Genomic DNA, 18,431 nt, shown 5'->3' on the forward strand with positions numbered 1-18,431 from the left:
TGATTGATTTTAGACAAAATATTTGATTTTTCTAATTCACAGGCAATTAGGAGAAACATTAGGAGCAAAGAAAGAAAGGACTACCAAAGGTAGCAGATCAAGAAGTAAGGGAGGAGAAAGAAAAGCTAAGAAAAATGGACACAGAAATTATAAAAGCATAGCAATCTGGGGCCATTATCAGAGTGACAGATAGACTCTATGGACCTCACTAACTCCAGAAGTGGTGTGCATGTTACATTGCAGTATAGTATAATTTATAATGTGAATTATCAAGAAAAAGTTAAATTAAATTCAAAATAGTCTTTCAGAAATCCTGACATGTGTAAAGCCATAACTCTAGGTAAGATTAGGCTCCCCTACAAAGGAAAACATTTGGTATCAATAATAGACTTCTGACCATCTGGTAAGCCCCACTATTCTGGTAGAATATACTATACAATATTACCGAAAGTATGCTATTGAAGTACTCTAACAAAGAAAAGCATTCAGCATCATTAGGGAGCTGTCACCCTAATCTCTTTTTTCTTAGAACCTGTTTAAACTATATATCTATGCATTTTTTTTACAAGAAATTTGTTTTTCTTTCTTTTTCTTTTTCAAAAGGGGTGGGAGGAAGAGGAAATAGATTGCTGTTAATTTAAAAAAAACAGAGGTGTGGGGAAGTGCTACAAATGTGGAATGCTACATGGACTTTCAGATGAGCTTAACTATATTATCAATTTTACTTAATTATTTTACTTTGTTAAAAGCACAGAGTAAGAGCAATCTCTAAATGTTTGTAATGTAAAAACAAAACATATCAACAAAAAATTTAAAAAAACGACATATGTCTAACAGTAATAGTGAAAATAATGGTGTTGCTTTTCCATATGATGGTTTTATTAGTTGCTATTCCTTGGTTCTAGTTCCTTTTGATTCTGAAATCCCAATTTTGTTTCTAAGAGACATGTTTCGAGAAAGTCAGTATTATCTAGAGACTTCTTTCCTTTCTAGGAGGCTTGTTGTCAGAATTTCTTTGCTTATCTACCTTCCTCTTTGTTATTCCAATGCCGTTGCATTCTCTGTACAACAAACTTCCACTTCTCTGGAGTGCCTACGGTTTCTTTTCTCTTGGGCCCACAAAGATCCTTGGAATGGGGAGAATTTTAGGGCAGATCAGGCTTTCCTCCAGGGAACTGGAATTTTTATGAATCTGATCAGCTTGTCCTTAAATATATTAGCTCTGGTCCTCTCAACTCTGTCTGCTTTTTTTTTTTTATTTTTTAATTTTTTTTTGGTAGTACCTAAGAGTCTGGTTCAGGTAAAGGACTAGCCAGGACTCAATTAATCATTCTTGATATTGGCCAATCAGGGCAAGGGTACTCATTTATACTTCATCAAGAAAACTTTATCAAAATCAGAACAGAGTTTCAAATGAGGTATTAATAAAGATGTTTATATTTTCTATAGGAAGACATGTTCAATCAAGCCTCATCCTTTAACTTTGTGGATGTGGTTCAGGCTCCTCCTGGTCACCCAGTTCACATTTGTAGAAGTTTAGGGGTAGAAAAGACAATGAACTAGAGTTACTCTGGAGCCATAAGGTGTCACACCAAACAGTAACATCTGCTTGGGAGAGGAAGCTAATGTTTTTTGGCCAAAGAAAAAAGGGATGATTTAAGCCTGCATCTTGTGTCAAAGGGCAAGAGGGAACCATATATACCTCCATCCTTACCTCTTTTTCCTGGGGAATTCCTAGGAGCAATACTTACTAACACATAGTATTAGTACCAAGTTAGTACCAAGATCTAGGGGAATAATGTGGGCCTGCATTAGATAGAGGACCCTGGGAAATCCCTATTCCTGAAAAGGTGAGGGAGAGGAATAAAAACTTCCACCAAAGCATATCTCTGCTGAAATCACTTCCTGCTTTCATGGAACTCACAGTTTAATGGGGAAGAAAACATGTAAACAACTATGTACCAAGAAGATACATAGAGGATAAATTGAAAATAATCACAGAGGGAAGGTACTGACATTAAGGAAGAATGGAAAAGGTTTCTTGCAGTAGGCAGGACTTTAGCTGAGACTTGAAGGAAGCCAAGAAGTAAAGATGAGGCAGTAGAGAGTGCTAGGCATGGGAGACAGAAAGTGCGAATGTTCAGTTAGAATATAAAATATCCTGTGTGAGGAAGAGGAACAAGGTCAGTGTCAATGGATAGCAGAATACCTGGAAGGGAACCAAGTGTAAGAATACTAGAAAGGGAGAGGCCGGGTTATGAAGGACTTTAAAATCTGGACAGGTTTTATATTTGATCCTGGAGATAATAGGGAGTCACTGGAGATAATTGAGAAGGGGCATGACGTGGTCAGAACTGTAATTAAGGAAGATCAATTTGACAACTGAGTGGAAGATGTACTGGAGTTGAGAGAGATTTGAGGTAGGGAGACCAACCAGTAGGTTATTGGAATAGCATAGGCTGTGAGGTGACGCATCAGGATGTTGGCAGTGTTAGAGGAGAGAAGGTGGCATATTAGAAAGATGTTTCAAAGGTAGAAATGACAGCACTTGGCAACCGATTGGATTTGAAGGGTGAAGGAGAGTGAGGAGCCAAGGATGACACCTAATTTGCATGCCTGGTGTCTGGAAAGATAGTGGTAACCTTGACAGTAACAGGGAAATTAGAAAGCGAACAAGTTTGAGGGAAAAGATAATGAGTTCAGTTTTAGATGGCCTTCTCAGGGAGTTTAGCTACAAAAGGGAGAAAAGATATAGGATGAAGGCTAGTGGGGATGGTTGGATAAAGCGAGTTTTTTTTTTAAGGATGGGAGAGACATGAGTGTGTTTGTAGGCATTAGGGAAGTAGGCAGTGGCTAAGAAAAGACTGAAGATCAGCAAGGGTGAGGATGATAGAGGGGTCAATGTTTTGGAGAAGATGGGATGGAATGAGATCACTTGTGCATATGGAGGGGTTTGCCCTGGCTCAGAGTAGGACTACCTCTTCACGTAAGATGAGTGAAGTAGGAAATAGTGGTGGAAGACATCTGAATGATGTGAGATGAAGAGGAAGGAAGAAGAGAGAGCTCTTGGCAAATAGCCCCATTATTTTCAGTGAAGTATGAAAGAAGGCTCTCAGCTGAGAAGGTAGGGTGGGAGACCCTTGAGATTTCTGAAGGTGAGAGGTCTGAGTATGGAATGTCTGCTGGTGGTAGTGGGATAGTGAATTGATTAGGAATAATTGCCTTGCCCTGGCAATCCAGTTTTGATCATGAAACATAAATTTGTGGTGTACCCAGACTTTGTAGTTCTGACTTTTTTCAACTCTCTTCAGCAGCACAAGCATTAGAATGAAGACAGTGGTTTGTAGGGGTAATCCAAGGTTGGGACTTGACTTGGCGTGATCAGTAAACAAGAGACAAGGGACTAGAAGGTAAACAATATTGTAGAATTGAACAGGTTCACAAAGAAGTGAATTTTGAAATCATTTAAAAGATATAAAATTCTGGAAAGTCAGAGGCAATGAGAGAGACCATGATGTCAGGCTAGAGCCAGGGATAGTTGGCTCAACTGAACAACAACAACAACAATAATACCACCAAAAAAACCGTGATGAAAGGAGGGAGTCACCAAGTCTTGCAAGCAATACTTCTCCAACATAGCATACTTTTATGAATAACTAGTAAATAGCTAATGAACTTAATATTTCAAACAAATTTTTTCTTTAATTATATTTTACAAAATTTTGTTTATTTTGATGCTAATTACCTCATAAAAATACAGAGGCAGCCTGATGTGGTGGATAGCGGGACAATCATCAATCAGGAAGAGTAGATTTCAAATTCTGCATCCGATGCAGACTAGATGTGTGACAGTGAGCAAATCAGTTAACCTTTTAGTGCCTCAGACATCTCTTTTAGACCCTATGGAGAAATTGACATTCCATACGGGTGGGCAGAGTTTCTATACTGGTAAGTTCTTTATAGTGATGAAATCACAAGTCTAACTCTCCTCTCCTTGAGTAAAACAAACTAAAATACACAGAGCAGACCTTCAAAATGTGGAAAGACAATAAAATAAACCAGAATGTGAAGTCTATATTTTAAGAGAAAGGCATGAAATACCTTCAATTTAGCTAAAAGGCATCTGGATTTTACTTACAAATAATTTCATTCCAAAATAAATTAGTGTTAAAATATGTTTTGGTTGATGGAAAATGGAATCCAATAAAACCCATCTATAATTAAATATCAAGCAAGAGGCCAAAAGTACAACTTGAAATAGCTGCCATTCTGTGCATACCTTAAATTAAGTTCAAATGTGGCACTCTGATGAAGCACGATTTAACTGGTGTGGATATACTATTACCGACTATACTGTGGGATGCTACAGTTAAAGACTATACGGTACCACATACTGACTATTTTTCGGTTATCAACTATTCATTGTTTACTAAAACATTGTATACTATCATCATTCATGTTACTTCAAGCAGTTTATTATGGAACTGCAGTTTATTATGGCACTTCCAATCAGACTTTTTTTATAGACTTAAATTCAGTTAAATTCAATTTACATTTGTAAATGCTTACTATGGTAAGTTGTGCTATGCATTGAGGATGCAAAGCCCCAAAATCAAAAGTCCCTCTTCTCTGGGAGCTTCCATTTGCCAGGGGGGATATAGCATGTATGCAGCATGATTAGGGAATCCAAGAACAGAGATAAGAAGCACAGTAGAGATGATTTGAGAGATCTTTGGAGGGAGAAACAGAAATAGTTTCGTCCTTGGAATATACTATAGACCACATGGACAGAAAGAAATAGCTAATAGGAAATTTCCTATTAGGATTTTAGGAAATAGATCAGAATCCTGGCATATTGGCATGATAATGATGGTGGACTCCTCCCTGTGACTCTTAATAGCTAAGTGACCATGGCAAAGCCTTTTAATCTCTCTGAGCTTGAGTCCTTGTCTGTAAAATGAGGGTAAGAATATATGAAATACTTGTACCTTTCAAGGTCATTCAGAGGCCATGCATGTAAAGCATTTTGCCAACTTTGAAGTACTATGTAAATGTCTTTATTATTATATGACAATATCATCATCTTCATTTTTCAGAAAGTATGATAGAGGCACATTAATTTCCTCTCCTAAGTGGTTGCCAGTACTACTAACTCCCATTTTTATAGTGCTTCAAGGCACTGAATGCATACATCATAGGTGAAAGACCTTGTTCAAGGAAAGAGCTGTTAACTGGTTTGGAACATGAGCCCTGAACCAAGTTTTTTAGTATCTCAAGTTGATGGTCCATTTATGCTATGGGGAAAGAACTTATTAACTTAGGGGGGTAGACTAAGTGAACTCTAAGGTCCCTTCCAGTTATGAAACGTTGTAATTTTTGTCGATCTTCTTTGTATTCCCAATACCAGTTATCACCCGAAGGTTAATCAAAAGTATTCGAGTGGGTTGCAACATGTTACAATCAAGTAATTATATAGGATGTACAGTGTCAAGGGACATCTAGGCGGCACAGTAGATAGAGCATTAGGCTTGGAATCAGGAAGACTCAGCTTCCTGAGTTCAAATCTAACCTCAGACACTTACTAGCTCTGTGACCCTGGGCAAATCCCTTAAGCCTGTGTGCCTCAGTTTCCTCATCTGTAAAATGAACTGGAGAAGGAAATGGCAAACCCTTTCAATATCTTTGCCAAGAAAATCCTAAAATGGGTCACAAAGGGTTGGACATGACTGAAACACTGAACAACAACAAAACAGTGTTGAGATTGTTATCAGAAATTACGAGTGGAAAGAAAGATAAGCCAGTCAGATAGAGTGGATAGTTTACTTGCAAGGTCAAAAGAAGAGAAGGAAGACCTTCAAATACACTTTCTCATGAATATTCAAAGCATGACCTCTAGGGGCAGCTAGGTAGTACAGTGAATAGAGTGCTGAGCCTGGAGTCAGGAGGACCTGAGTTCGAATCCGGTCACAGATGCTTACTAGCTATGTGACCCTGGGCAAGTCACTTAACCTCGAGTGCCTCAAAAAAAAGGCATGGGATAAAATGTTTCCTACAAATAACACATTTAACCAGTTTCTTTCAACACCTCTTTCTTCCAGGTGTTGATTTTCTCCCCACAAATACCCAAACTTGGGGTTAAGATATTCTGTAACTTGTCTCCAATGTGTGGTTCCTCTAGTGTGCCTTTTCTGATAAACTTGGGAGGTTCATTCTTTGCCGTAAAGCCTTTGCCATAATCATGATAGTCATAGGATTTCTCTCTTGTGTACTTTCTGATGTCTATAAAAATGTGCATAAAAATGTGAGCACCAGCTGGTTCTGCCACACTCACCACACATCCTCATTGGGTTGGCTCTCTGTGGCCTATTTATGGGAGAGCACGGACCAGAGTGACAAAGGATGGGCAGGTATGGATGTGCTGAAAGCTGCACTGTTGGAGCTAACATCTGCGGCGATGAGATCATAGATCCATTAGAGTACATCAGGATTATCAGAAGCACCTAACTTTTAACACACACTTAGTAGAGGTTTGTTGAGCATGCTAGTTAAATTGCATGATTTTCCACCCCAAAGTTTTATGCTTTTCACATATAGTTGTAGAAAAAAGACTGTTGAAAATGTAGAGGTCATGAATAGTTGTATTTGCTCCTTATAAAAAATTCACTTTTAGCTTGAAATAATATTGTTTTTTAAAGTTATATTGTAGTCTTAAAATATAAAATATTACATTTTGCCCATTATCATTGATTGCTATACTAAAGTAAATTAATAGTGACCCTCCATATTTCTTTTATTCTCTTTCTCAAATTCTTCTCACTTTACTTTCTCCCCTACCCAAATTGTTCTTCTCCCATTTGAAACTGAATTTCAGTTGACAGGCATGGGTCATATATATGTGTGCATATCTATATCTATATATGTATATATATATATATATATATATATATATCATTATGATTTTTTTTTGGGTGAGGCAATTTGGGTTAAGTGACTTGCCCACAGTCACACAGCTAGGAAATGTTATGTGCCTGAAGCTGAATTTGAACTCAAGTCCTCCTGACTCCAGGGCTGGTGCTCTATCCACTGTGCCACCTAGCTGCCCCTATATCATTATGATTTAACCATAATGTTCAGTACTCTGTAGTGTTTTCTTTTTTCTTTTAAAGTCTGATATTATCCAAATTTGTCCATGTTAAGGCCTTGCTTAATACAAGACGCTGTGTTAGGTGGTTGGGATATAAAGACAAACTGAAATCAATCCTTGCCCGCAAGGTGTTTCTATTCTACTGGACAAACAGGGAAGATACAACATTTTAAAAGTATATCATGATCTTTTGAGGCAGGACAGTACAGTGCTAACTAGGACAATCAGGACAGTCTCAGTATAAACACTTCCTTTGTTAAATGTGAGGTTTAGCTATAACTTTTTGTAATACCTTCATCTATTTGTTCTTTATTACTGGCCTAATTTAAGCAACTAGGAGTGTGTCATGGGTGCCTTGAGTTATAATAGCCAAACTTAACATAGTCTAGAAGCTTCCTTTTCAAACACAGCCAGAACACAGTGGAATGAAACAGAAAGAACAGAGGCAAAGCACCGATGAGATGAGCCACAGGGAGAGAAAGGCATGGCAGGTGGCATTTTATTTCCTTTTCTAAGAAAACCAAGAAACTCAGCCAATTAGGTGCCCCTTCTTGGGCAGGTACTTTTCAAAATGAATTGCTTTGCTCTGTGTACTCAGGTATTTGTAGAAGTTTAAAATCTTGTAAATTATGAGACTAATAGTCCCAGTTCTGTGGTAAAAATATGTAGTAGAACTTTTGGGAAGTGAGGTAGCACAGTACAGGAGGACCTGAGTTCCAATCTGGCCTCAGACAGTAGCTTTGTCTAACCTTTTTTTTTTTTGTGAGGCAGTTGGGGTTAAGTGACTTGCCCAGAGTCACACAGCTAGTGAGTATTATGTGCCTGAGGCCGGATTGGAACTTAGGTCCTCCTGACTCCAGGGCCAGTGCTCTGTTCACTGAGCTACCTAGCTGCCCCTCAGAGAGTAGTTTTGTGACCCTGAGCAAGTCACTTAACCCTGTTTCCCTTAGTTTCCTCCTTGGTAAACTGAGCTGGAGAAGGAAATGGCAAACCACTCCAGTATCTTTGCCAAGAAAATCCGAAATAGGCTCACAAAGAGTTGGACACAATTGAAATGACTGAATGGTAGAGACTTTTAAACAGATTAGCTTTTGGTGAGCATTAAAATCTACTCTACATGCATTGGGATTTTTTTAATGCATAAAAAGTAGAATAATGATCGTTAATTACGAAAGGAATGCAGTATCCAAAATGAAGAAGCAGGTGTTCACATTCTGGTGTTGGGGAGAAAAAAATAGAGCGGCCTGAAACAACAACAACAACAAGAAATCGCTGTAAAAATTGAAAGCATGAAAATGAGAGGAAATAGCTGGCTAAATTGCAAAAGATTCTCAAATTCCAAAACCAAACCCTAAAACACAGTGAAAGCAATAGACTTGACTCCATTTCTAAAAACAGAATGGAATGCCAATCAACCAAATTAACAAAAAATTGTTAAAAATCTATTATGGGCCTGTCCCTGTACTAGGCCTGGGATTCTACAGACATACATAAAATAGTCAAACTTGCTTTCAAGGAGTTTACATTATATTGGAGGAAACAAAATGTGTGTGTGTGTGTGTGTGTGTGTGTGTGTATACACACACATACGCACACATAAATAAGTACAAACAAAATATCTATAAAGTATGTGCTTTCTTTATTGTTGTTCAATCATTCAGTCATGTTTGACTCTTCATGACCCCAATTGGGTTTTCTTGTCAAAGATACTGGAGTAGTTTGCCATTTCCTTCTCCAGTGGATTAAGGTAAACAGAGGTTAAGTGACTTACCCAGGTCACACAGTTCATGTCTGAGACCAGATTTGAACTCAGGTCTTCTTGACTCCACGCCTGGCACTCTATCCACTGAGTTACCCAGCCGCTTCTGGGCTATCTTACTATTGCCTAATTTCTCTTATGCTATCAACTCCCTATTAAGCTTATTTGTTCTTATCTTTCTAATCTAAAGAGCATTTTCCTCAGAATCCAACACAGTAGCAAAATACAAATTGAAGACCAATTCCTTCTCTATATCATCAATTACCATCGTTTCATTTGTGGTTATCAGTAGTCCTATTCTTTCTTTGATCCTCTTTCCTCTAGCATTGTTATGAACCCTCGCTCTCCCTCCCCCCCTACTGTTTTGTTATCCTTAGCCTTTATCCCCATCCTTGTTACATGGGCTTTAGCCCTCCTAACTGTCTTCTTATAGGATTGTGCCATACTTTTCATACTCTTTTATCTACCCTTGCTTTTATTTTCTGTATGTGTTATTGTGAAATTTGAGATTGTTGGTAAGTTCCCAGGATATTCGTATCAATAAAGCATAGGTTGATTTGGCAGATATTTCTCCCAAATTTTGAGTTATTTTCTTATATATACATATATACATGCAAACTTTGTGCAAAATAAATACAAAGTAATTTCAGGGGGAGAACCTAGCAGCTAGAGAAATTAAGAAAGGCAGAAGGAACACTTGAGATGAAACTAGATGACATGTTCTTGATGGTAAGTACAAGGAGGAAGGATGAAGAAGCCCTCCTCTTTGCCAAGGCAAACTTCTCCACTTACACTCAAGATCCAAGGCCTTGAATCTCCTCTGACAACTTATTCTTTTAATCATTCTTCTTCTATACCTGCGGTAAGCAGAGACACCTTCTTGCCTGATGTGTGCTATGAATCCATACCTGGTCTACCAAGATACAAGAGGTTTCCTGAATCTGATGTGTCAGTCATGCTCACAGTAGTAGAGGCAGGGAAAACAGAGAAGGCAGGTGTGATTCTAATCATCTCTCTCAGAGGGAATAATAACATTAACAGTTCTTATATACAATAGTTCATATTTACACATTAAAGTTTGTGAAGTGTTTTTCTCCCTACAATCCTGTAAAGTAGGATATTATCACCATTTTACAGAAGAGGAAACTGAGGCTCTGAAGAGGTTACGTGACTTGTACATGATCACGTTGTTATATGCCTGAAGTGGATTTGGTACCCGTTTCCTGACTCCAATTATAATGATCATACCTGGCTTCAATCTATCTTTAAAGCCTTGTTAGAAATGATTACAAATCTTCTTCATGTACTTAAAGGGACTTCTTTGTTAGTCTGACGAAACCTGGATCTTTTCTAGAATAATGTTTTAAATACATAAAATAAAATACATAGGATTAAAAAGCAAAGCAACTATATTGAAATACAGTTATCAGAATATTAAAATAGCAAGTTCCAGACTCCACATTAAGAACTCCTGGTCTAGCCATAGCCAAACTGGACTTCTTGCATTTCTTCACACATGACATCCCACCTCTTACTTCTGTGCCTTTTATCATTGGAAAGCACTCATCTCTCACCTCTGTCTTTTAGAATCTCTAGTTTCATCTCAAGTGTTTCTTCTGCCTTTCTTAATTTCTCTAGCTGCTAGATTCTCCCCCCGAAATTACCTTGTATTTATTTTGCACATATTTTGCATGTGTGTATATGTCTATGTGTCTATATGGATACATGCACATACATACATATATACATACACACTGTCTCTGAGTACAGTGACTGTTTCAATTTTGCTGTTTTGCTTTCTACTGCCAGTGCCTAGCACAGTGTACTTGGCACTTGGGAGGTGCTTTAAAAAGTGCTTGTTGAATGACTAATCTACCCACAACACTTGCCTCTAGACTGTTCCTATGAATGTGTGGTTGTCAGTGGGAACAAATGGTACCCTTCCAGCTCTTCCATTAGAGAGGGCATGGTGAAACTAAAACTTGTTTAGGAAGATCTGAAGTGAATAAATAATTTTGATTCGGTCTTGACACATACTTTTATTCTGGATCGGAAGGGAGAGATTTGCTGGCAGCAAAGAACATTTGATGCTTTCAGGGTGAGTAAATTAATTCTTTTAGGACATTTTTACACTACTACACAGAGCAGCTAGGTGGTACAGTGGATAGAGTGCCAGGCCTTTCTCATCTTCCTGAGTTCAAATCTGACCTCAGACCATTACTAGCTGTGTGACCCTGAGCAAGCCACTTAACCCTGTTTGCCTCAGTTTCCTCATCTGTAAAATGATCAGAGAAATGGCAAACCACTCCAGCATCTTTGCCAAGAAAACCCCAAATGGGGCCACAAAGAGTCAGACATGACTGAAAAATGACTGAACAACAACAACAACAATAACAGCATAACAACGTTCATTTTCTATTTTTATAGAGTCAAGGGAAACACCAGTTTAGAAAACTTTATAGAGGTGGATTATGGAAAATTGTGACAAATTTGGCTTTGTAAAACAATGGAAAGCAAAGGAAGGGAAAATAAATCTGTGGAGAACTTAATATGAGACCCACCTGAGATAATTCCAAAAACATTTACAAATGCTACTGGAAAAAGGCAACAAATAGACTAAAAAATGGAACAGATCTGTGTATAGTTCTAGATATAAAAGCTATTTTTCATCCTTGGAATCACCACATTAGAACTCTAACACCTCAGGCCTCAGTGTAATTTCTAAGTAAACAGAAAAAAAATATAGGTGCAGATAGGAAGAGCTATTAACTAGACAAAGTTCTCAAAGAAGAAATTTGTTTTGGAGGCAGGCTTCAGCATACTGTCAATGATGACTTATACAGGATGTGGTATAAAATGGTGGTGTCAAACTCAAGTAGAAAGGGATCCCTGTGGACCCATATTGACTTAGAAAACCATAAATTAACAGTATGTATGTCACACTGTATTTTTATTTGTTTTGTTAAATGTGTCCCAATTATATTTTGATAGATTTTCACTCACCTGTGGGCTATGAGTTGGACACCTCTGGTGTAAAATATATCACCCAGGAAATCAATCAATTAGTCAATATTTATTAAGTACCTAATAAGTATGTGCTAGGCACTGTGCTAAGAGCTAGGGATACAAAAAGAGGCAAAAGACAATCGCTGCCCTTAAGGAGCTTACAATCTTGTGGGAGAGACAACATGCAAACACATATATACAAAGCAAGCTACATACAGAATAAATGGGAAATGACCAGTAGATGGAGGGTACTGAGAGGCTGGGGTGGGGGGCTTCCTGTAGAATGTGTGATTTTGGTTGGGACTTAAAGGAAGCAACAGTAGGCAGAGCAGAGGAGGGAGAGTGTTTCAAGGATGGAAGATAGCCAGAGAAAAAGCCCAGAGTCAAGATATGGAAGGTCTTGTTTGTGGAACAGCTAGGATGCCAGTGTCATTGGATTGAAGAGTACTTAGGAAGGAGTAAGGGGTAAGAACATTGGGAGGTTAGGAGAGGGCTAGGTTATGAAGGGCTTTCAATGCCAAACGAAGCATTTCTATTTGCTCCTGGAGGCAATAGGAAGCCCCTGGAGTTTACTGAGTAGGAACATGACATGATTGGACCTGTGCTTTATGAAAAAATGCTTTAGTGGATGAATGGATGTTGAGTTGGAAAAGGGATGGCAGTCACATAGAGTAAGGAATAATGGATGCAGGGCCCATCGATTTCTAGTTACTGGGTAGAATCTTTATGATGGATTTATGGGAGGCCATGAACAAAAAGATATGGATTAGTTGTAGTCTTTGCTGCTGGAACGGGGTATTCACATTGATGATATCATGGGTCATTGAAATACTTTGCAACATAGTATAATACAAAGAGGTTGTCCTTGGTTTTAATCATGGTGCTGCTATTAATAGCTATGTGACTGAGCAATTTACTTAACTTCTCTGAACTTCAGTTTTTTTGTCTGTAAATTTGGAACAATAATACTTTTGCCACCTATATCAAAAAGTTGCTGTGATGAAAGTGTAAACTCTAAAAATGTGAACTAATACATGTAAACTATTATTTTTATCACTTAATAACTGAGTGCACTGAAAGGGCTTTTGTTTCTTATGGTACATAACTCAGTCTAGAGTATCAATCAATTAATAAATGTTTATTAGATGCCTGCTAAATGCTGGGAATGAAAAAAAGGACAAAAGACAGTCCTGACCTCAAGGAGCTTACAATCTAATGGAGGAAACAACGTGCAAACAAATATATGCAAATAGGAAATAATTAACAGAGGGAAAGCAATGGAATTAAGAGATGTTGGGGAAGGCTTCCTATAGAAGGTGGGCATTTAGTTGGGTATTAAAAGAAGCCAGGGAGGTTAGTAGTCAGAGAGAAGGGAGAGCAGTCTAGACATGGGGGACAGCCAGAGAAAATGCCTAGAAATGGAGTGTCTTGTTTGTGGAACAGTCAAGAGGCCACTGTCACTAGATCAAAGAGTACCTTTTGAGGAGTAAGGTACAAGAAGACTGGAAAAGTAAGAGGTGGGTAGGTTATGAAGAACTTGGAATGACAAACAGAGCATTTTGTATTTGCTTCTAGAGACTACAGGAAACCTTTAGAGTTTATTAAAACCTAGAGAGATGAGAATATCAAGGAGGAGAGAGTGATTAACAGAAGAGTTATAAAAATGCAGTTAGCTGTCAAAATATTCAAGGATTGAAATCCTCAATTTAGGTATTGAGTCACTTGCTCCTACCTTTCTTCTCCAGCTTTACCAGGCTTTGAGAAATCTATTTTGCAAGAGATGTGTAATGAAAAAAGGAAAAGAGAAAGCCTAAACTAATCAATTTCAACCATTGATTATTAATTCTAGCCATCCCTCACACTACTTTTGGAAAATGTTACTTCACTTTTCTGGATTAAGAGCAAAAATTATTCCTCTTTGTTGCTTGGTTTGATTTGGGCTCTACAATAGTGTTGTCCATTGTCTATATGCATGGTTTGGAAATCATTTTTGCCAGCATACTCAGGATCAGTTAGTATGCAAAACAAATAACATGTTCTTATACCTTTCATTGTAACAACTGCTACGAACAGGTGTACAATTTGCTAATTATCTGAAATTTAAGGTAGTTCACTCTAGGTCTTGAATATTGACTCTGCTGGGAAAATCTAAATGAATCAAAAACTGAAAGAAGGTATTGAGGGAATTATCAGCTGAGACTATAGCTGAAGCAAGAACCCAAAGTGGAAAAATATATCAACAAGACAGATAACCTCAGTAGAGAAGGAAAACCAAATGGAAGCTAGAGACTTCAATGCAACATGATAGGGAGAGTTTACAAACAAAAGAGTCTAACTTTACACACACATCATTAGCTGGACTGCTAGAGTTACTTAGCTAGTACTTGCTGTTAACTGATGCAATGGGGAATGGGTGGGGATGCAAAGGATTGATAATTCAGTCTTTAAGCTCTTGGTTCCCACCTGCTGGAGATAGAGACAATTTTGATATGACAGATTTGGGGCAGACAGGGTAATGGAAAGAACACTGGACTTGGAGTCAAGCTCTGCTCTGCAGAGTTCTGGCTCTGCTCTTTATTAGCCAGGCTACCTTGGCCAAGTCATTTACACTCTATAAACTTCAGTTTCCTCATCAGTAAAACTGAGGTAATGATGCTTGTGCTCCTGTAAGATATTCTGTTTTAGATGAAATTGCCTGGTTTGCACTCTAAGATTCATTGTACTTGAGAGGAAGGATGATGATGGTTAATGCAGAAAAGTACGGGGACTTTAAAAAAAAGGACTAAGCTGAACATAATGGGGGGAATGATGCCTTGTTAGCAAAGCCAGGCAGTTGCCTTCTCCAACTGCCAGGGCCTTTTACTTCAATATCAAGGCAGTCTATTCCCTGCCTTGATGAGGGAAACATCCTGCCCTGACTTGCCCCTATGAAAGGGACAGAGAAACAATTGAGGGAGTAGGACTTGAGAAACCAGTTATAGTCACTTGGGAGCAAAACCCAGGACTAGATTATCTGCCTGAGTCTAGTCCATTTTATTCTCCAGGCTAGACTTGTTGGGTCTGAGTCTGAGCTTCTGAGTCACCCTATATTTAATGAAAACTAAGGAGGTTTTGCTCTGACTAGAAAAACTTTGGGTGATTTCCCATTCTGTGCTTATAATGTCATTCTCCTCATAATAATTCTTTAAGGTAGAAATGGAGGTCCCTTTCCATTTTAGAAGGGAAGATGAAAGCACAGAGGGTGAAAGGAGGTTGACTTTGGAACATATCTATCCTTTATGTATCTTATGGAAAAACAGAGGACACAGCCTTCTAAAAACTTCTTCAAACCTGACAAAGGAAGGTGGTATTTTCAAATTAGTGTGTGGAATATTATGGTCTGAATGTTATGGAATCAAATCTGTTTTCCACAAGAGGATTTAGGTTCAAACTGAAGCTAGTCTTTCTCATTTATTTCAGTTGGGTAACACCATCCTCTTGACATCGCTAGGTGGTGCAGTAGATAGAATTGCTATGCTCAGAGTCAGGAAAACTCATCTTCATGCATTCAAATCTGGCCTCAGACACTTACTAGCTGTGTGACCCTGGGCAAGTCACTTGTCCCTGTTTGTCTCAGTTTCCTCATCTGTAAAATGAGCTGGAGAAGGAAATGACTAACTGCTTTGGTATCTGCCAAGAAAACTCCAAATAGGATCATGAAGAATCATTCACAACTGAAAAATGACTGAATAACAATCTTCTCAGGTCACCAGGCCATGTATAATTTTGGAAATCCAATGTTTGCAAGATTCTTTACCATTCTCAAGGTTTTATTAGAATCAAGAAGTTAAAAAATGTCTGACAAAAACCCTGAATATAGCCAATAGCACAGGAGAATAATATTGTGAATGGCAGAATGGTGTCAGGAAAAGAGCACTGGTCTTGGCCTCAAGTCCTTGCTCTGACAATTATCAGATAAGGGATTATGGGCAATTCCCTCCATAAAATGTGAGCTTCTGGAGAGCTGGGATTTTATTTTTGTCTTTATATTTCCAGCATCCACTATAGTTCCTTGCACAGTGTAGGCACCTAATAAATGCTGGAAGTTGAATTGAACTGATGATTGCAAACTGGAGATGATAAAACTTGTACTACTTGTCTCAAAGGATTGTGAGAAAAGTTCTTTGTAAAATGCAAACTGTTATATAAATGGGAGTTATTATATTAGTAATAATAATACATCGAAGACATGCTTCCTGAATGTACCATAAAAAATAAGACATTAAGATAGCCACAGTTTCTGCTTTAGTTCTCTGAAGTTCTTGAGGACATGGATTATTAGTAGTAATAACTCATATTTATGTAGTGCTTCATAGTGCCATATAAATCAGAGACATCTAAGACCAGAGGAGGTGGTAGGTCAGTCATGTAATCAGAGTAAAGGATAACATATGGACAGTTCAAGGACTACATTTGAATCCATATGATATTAAAAAACAAACATAATAACTCCCTTCTCCCCCCCCCCCCAACAAAGGACAGTCTTTGGCACATGCAGTAGAGTTTCATTAATGACTTTATAGAAAGACGTCATGAAACTGCCAAAGAGTGGGAAGGTATGGAGAGGTTGTAATCTGCACTGGTGGAAGAAACGAGAAGGCTGTTTCCTTATTAATACTTTACAAAAATCCTAGATTGTCTCTTTCAACTATTAACTAATTTGTATTTTCTCCTCACCTAAAATTGGGTTGGCTTTTGGAATAAGTGGCTTATATGTGGTCAGGAATAGTTCTGAAAGTATAAATAGTTCTGAAAAGCAAAAATCTCCTTGCTTCCCTTCTGGCCTCAAATATCATACTACTCATAAGGTTTTATTTACTTTTTTATGTATTTGATTTTCCTAACTTTAAGACATGTATATCTGGTTGTTCTTTCCCACACATTTTCTATCTCAGTTTAAAAGTTATTTTTTTAAGTCTTTTTTTTTTTTTTATAAAAGTTAGACTGGTTGTGATCTACATTGGTAGAAAGGGTCTCCATGTGATTGAGACTACGGGCCCATCAAAGCATAATGGGAAGCCAGAAAGCTATTTCCTTATTAATAGAAGTAAGGGTTGCATTAGAAATGGAGACAAAGAATAAAATTGTTAATAAATATGCCCTGACTGACTGGTTGATTATAACTAGAAAGAAAGGTTTGGCAGCTTTCATCAGCATGGCAGTGTAAACATGGTTGGGGTAAGGATGATAAAATTACTCAACCAGATTTAAATCACAAATTAGTTCCTGCTCTGGTTATTTCTATGACACATATAACATCATTCCTCCCACCTTTTATGTCTGTGTTTAAATGATCAATTTTCAGAATTTGGCTGACAGACTTAAATTCTTGGTCCTAAAATACATAACACACACACATATATATCTATCTTTATTTCCTTTGAGAATCATGACAGGGACCCCATGTCTGTGCTTTTCTATGTCAGTCTTGCGTAGACTAGAAAAGCAGCAGAGGCTCCTGCTGGATTGCTAATGGGCTCGTCACTCTGAAGTGCGAAACCTATGGGCACCTTGTGATCCAATTTCCAATTATTTCCCAACTTACCACACCAGTTCACCTTCCAATTACGATTAGCATCCACTCCACGGCAACGGAACCTTGAGTTTCTTGACCTTGTTTTCCTCCAAAATCGATCCTAACCTCAATTAAGAAAATAGATGAAGAAAAAGAAAATCTACAGTTTAGTCAACAGTACTACGGTATTGTTGTACAACAGTAGATCAACTGCTCAGTTAATTTCATAATTAATTTCAATTAATTATGCATGATTTTCTTTTTGAGCATTTAAGAAAGGAGGCAGTGGGGCAGTTAATGGAGAGAACATTGGAGTAATAATCAAGAGATGGAGGTTCTAGTCTTGGCTCTCTCACACTACCTGTGCGACTCTGGACAAGTCACTTTGCCTTTCTTCGCCTTCTCTTTCAGGGAGTTGGACTAAATTTCTAAAGGTCCTTCCAACTCTAATATTCTATGTCCTATGATTTATCCAATGTCCAGTGGAAAGACAAAATGGCTTACATTGGTCCAGCTAAAATGGTATCCATCAACATTAAAAACAGGCATGATGTAGAAATAGAGGTGATTTAACATTTTCTTCATGGCAGGATCACTCCGATACGTCTGTAGAGCCTAAAAGACAAAGAATGAATTTCTTTTACAAAAGACATGTCTGGATGATAACTAAAAAAAGATATTATAAGAAATTAAATGGGGAGAAGTCTAATACATTCCGAAGAAATACAACCACAAGATTGGTGGGTACAGGTGGCACTGAGGAGGGTGGAGGTGACTACACCAGATATATTTGTTAATATATCTAATCCTTTGTCTCTGAAAATGTAATCAACCACACCCTGTTAAAATAATTAGCTTCCTTGATTCCTAACGGCAACATAATGTACCTTTAGGTCCACATGTTTTCTTCATCTGCTGCTTTAGGGGATTTATATTAAATGAAAAGTTAGAAATACAATCTCAATTGC

At 37.9% G+C, this 18,431-nt stretch overlaps 1 protein-coding gene across 1 annotated transcript in view; it reads right to left on the reverse strand.

Annotated features, from left to right (window-relative positions):
- The window catches only part of LOC114054294 (carboxypeptidase A6-like), a 328,051-nt gene that overhangs the window by 27,862 nt on the left and 281,758 nt on the right, over positions 1–18,431 (reverse strand). The window contains exons 7-8 of the mRNA XM_027877497.1: positions 17,968–18,078; positions 17,494–17,584 (exon numbers count right to left, since the gene is read on the reverse strand). Coding sequence (XP_027733298.1) covers positions 17,494–17,584; positions 17,968–18,078 — 202 coding nt within the window. The remainder of the gene's footprint in view (positions 1–17,493; positions 17,585–17,967; positions 18,079–18,431) is intronic.

The sequence above is a fragment of the Vombatus ursinus genome, unplaced genomic scaffold (genome assembly GCF_900497805.2).
Source record: "Vombatus ursinus unplaced genomic scaffold, bare-nosed wombat genome assembly UNPS02014812.1, whole genome shotgun sequence".
Taxonomy (NCBI): Eukaryota; Metazoa; Chordata; class Mammalia; order Diprotodontia; family Vombatidae; genus Vombatus; species Vombatus ursinus.